The 3,603-nt window shown below is 33.6% G+C and overlaps 1 protein-coding gene across 1 annotated transcript in view; it reads right to left on the bottom strand.

The window, feature by feature from the left end:
• The window catches only part of PRKG1 (protein kinase, cGMP-dependent, type I), a 1,084,330-nt gene that overhangs the window by 340,935 nt on the left and 739,792 nt on the right, over nucleotides 1-3,603 (bottom strand). The window contains exon 5 of the mRNA XM_011361647.1: nucleotides 609-672. Within this exon, the coding sequence (XP_011359949.1) occupies nucleotides 609-672 (64 nt within the window). The remainder of the gene's footprint in view (nucleotides 1-608; nucleotides 673-3,603) is intronic.

The following is a 3,603-nucleotide window of genomic DNA, read 5'->3' as shown; positions in this document are numbered from 1 at the left end:
CAAAACAGGCCCTCCAACCACCTACTGCACATGTGCCCAGATATTCTGCCTTCCTTGTCTATATAGGCACCAAAGACCCTATCCTCTTGTACGTACACAAGACACTGCTTGTATAAACTTCCTATCTCCTGCTTCGACATTTTTTGCCGAAAAGGTTCAAAGGTTCAGAGAAAAAGAAGTAACAGTGATACTTTCATATTCAGACATAAAATTATGTGTGTAAAATATATTTATATGCTAATAAACTATGCACTCAACTGCTAATTCCTGTTGTAAATTTGCTCACCTGAAGTTTCTTCGGATTGGCAATTGCTACAATCTTGCTTTACAGTGACTAAAATAAGGGAAATATGCTATCTCCCATTCTCAGAAGTCAAAGTAACATTATATTTGCCACAATGAAGATTTCCTCCCTCTACAGTTGATTTGCACATTTCTGACTCTGTATAAATGTCAGATGTGCTAAGCTGCTTTTTGCTGAAGCCAAATAAAAAGCATCCCAGAGCTTAAAAATATTTAAAAGGTCTCCCTGTAGTTTGTAACTTATTATTACACAGCTCTGATGGGCTGGGTCCCATCTTAAAAGTTCAAGGGCTAAAAGCAATTACCTCTTCAAGGACGTCCGCAAGCTTACTGAGGATCTCCTCAGGAAGGCTCTGGAATGTTGGAACGCTGAAAAATAAAACAGAGATAATGCTGAGGCATGAACAGCAACTTACTTTCTTAAATAAAACAGCAGTATGTCTGAATGAAAATGCAAAAGCATTTGATAACAAAGAATCTGTAGATGAAAATCAAAGCAATAATGTAAGCGTGACTTGATGATGAACAAGAAAAAAGCATATTGTACTAGAAAGAATTCAGGGGTTGCACAGAATTGATTTCAAATCCCACTTATATTTATCTGTGTGATGTTGAATACCTCAGCTATAATGGGAGAATACCAATCTCTCCCTTATCAGTCTGCGGAAACCAAATTCCTTTCAGTTCCATCACCCTCTCTAGCTACCCCACCTCCAACACACACACACACACACACACACACTTTTCTATGGCCCAATTTCCACTCACTCTTTAGGACACAGCTTGACTTCTTCTTTCATTCAGACCTGCAAGCATTCATTCAAAAATGTTGGACTTGTCCTACTCTCAACCCCATCCTAGCTGGAAAAGGTCCTTTTATAATAAACTCCTTATGATTATAACTACAGTTAGATAATCAGATATGTTAATTGTGTCTTCCCTACTAGAATTAAAATTTCTCAAAAATAGGAACAGTATCTGTCTTGTTCGACTCCTGTATTTCCAGTGATTTACAAATAACTCAATAGCATGTTTTGGGTAAAGTTACAAAAGCATGGATGTGGGACCGTTTCCTAGGACAGTTATAAGGATCAGATCAGATGGTGGAAAGAGAGCCAGACTCATAGTAGATACTGAAAAATGTTAATTCTGTTCTTATCATCATCTTCTCTATTTTCTCTCATTGATCAGCAAATGAAAAAAATTTCGAATGATGTTAAATACACAAACCAACAAAACTTCTTTTTTATGTGAAATAGTAATGACTTAAAAAAAAAAAAGTCATCGGTATATAATTCTTGAAACTCCACTGAAAAATCTAACTGGAATGTGGAACTAAATTCTCAATTAATCATACCTCAATGTTTGAATAGGGAAAAGACTATAAATGAGTGCAAATACATTTGTATGTATGATATTTGACTTACAGAATAGTCCTGGCTTGATTAAAATGATATCATGAAAGAAGCCATAACATACTGTTTGGGTATAAATATGAAATTTTTATTAATTTAACTGTCATCTCTGATTCCCATTATTTAGTGTAAAGCTAATTGATAAAATCCCAAGGTTTTATACAGAAGTATAACAGTGCACCCAGAACCATCTGTTTCACCAGATTTACTGCTGTGGTCTGAGCCATGTGGGTTCTAATTTCCAGAAGGCAGTCTATCTAAGCAGCTGAATGGAACATAACACAGGAAGAGACAGAGGAAGATAGAGGAAGCTGTTTCCAGGAGGTATGCAGGTTAAAAAATCTTGTTCTTTTAATGAGCTATATTTCAGTTTCTTCTGAGATGTAAGAATGAGTAGAATGTTTCTATCCCAATGGGTATTTGTGGAAAACACAAACTACAACTGAATTTTTCTCCTTTTATTATAATTGGCTCTCCTCTTTAGACAGGCCTATTATGTTATGTTTATGTCGACCCATACTACAATACTTTCATTTTCATGAGCATTCTTACCCAGGAAAAAAATTTCATATTTGCTTGATCACATAACACACTAAATAAAATAATAATAATAATAATAATAATAATAATAATAATAATAATAATAAGAAGAAGAAGAAGAAGAAGAAGAAGAAGAAGAAGAAGAAGTTGTTGTTGTTTTAGGAGGGCATTTTAAATAAATTGTCTTTTACAATTTTACTTAACTATTTTTTCAGCTCTATTGAGGTATAATTGACAAAACTGTAACATATTTAAAGTACACACCATGATGATTTGATATGCATATACATGGTGAAAAGATTCCTCCCATTTAGTTAATCTAATTAATTAACACATCCATCACTTCACATATTTATCTTTTACTGAGGACATTCACATTCTCTCTTAGCAAATTTTAATTATACAACAGTGTTATCAACTATAGCCACCATGTTATAGCTCAAAGTTTGTACACTTTTACCAGCCTCTCCCTTTCTCCCCTACTCCTCAGCCCTTGGAAACCAGCTTAATACTCTACATTGTTATGAGTTTAACTTTTTATTTAGATTCCATCTTAAGTGATACCATAAAGTACTGTCTTTCTCTGTCTGGCTTATTTCACCAAGTGTAATTCCCTCAAGGTCCATCGATGTTGCAGCAAACAGCAGCTTTCCTTATTTCTCATGCCTGCCTAATGTTTCATTGTATACATATCACAATCTTTCATAATTTTAAATGCTTCAAGACATTCAGCAGCATTTATTACTAATAAAAATTAAGCATGATTTTTAAGAAGGAACACTAAAAAATTATTAGTAATAGTTGAAGCACTTCTAAATTTAACAAAATGGAAATCAATTAGCAGAAAAATAAGTGGTTTTGCTTTTATAAATGACTCTGAAAACACTTTTATAGTCCCATATTCTGAATTTGTCTTAGTGATTTTATTTTTGGTAGTCTACTGAATGAAAATAATTAACAGAGGAGGGAAAAACACAAAAAATTCATTCCAGTTATGTCTGTGAAAAAATAATTGGGCCTCATAAAATTACATACAATAGCAGTGCTCAAAATGTGGTCTTAGAGCCCAAGATTCTCCAAGACCCTTTCAAGGGGGTCCTCAAAGTAAAAAAACAAACAAAAAAAAGTCTAAATTGAAATTTGTTTTCACTCCTTTCAGATGTGTACAGAATCCTTCAGAAGTTACACAACATACGATGACATTATTATTTTGATGGCTAAAGGAGGTATGCTTGCATGTTCCTGTGTTTTCTAGAAATTTTTGGTAGTAGGTTTATGATATGTGTTCAATTTACAGAAATTAACTAAATATTATTTCAGTACTTCTACTATGGTTTTACTAGTT

This window comes from Pteropus vampyrus, unplaced genomic scaffold (genome assembly GCF_000151845.1).
Source record: "Pteropus vampyrus isolate Shadow unplaced genomic scaffold, Pvam_2.0 Scaffold68, whole genome shotgun sequence".
Taxonomy (NCBI): Eukaryota; Metazoa; Chordata; class Mammalia; order Chiroptera; family Pteropodidae; genus Pteropus; species Pteropus vampyrus.
This window is presented reverse-complemented; position numbering and strand designations above follow the sequence as displayed.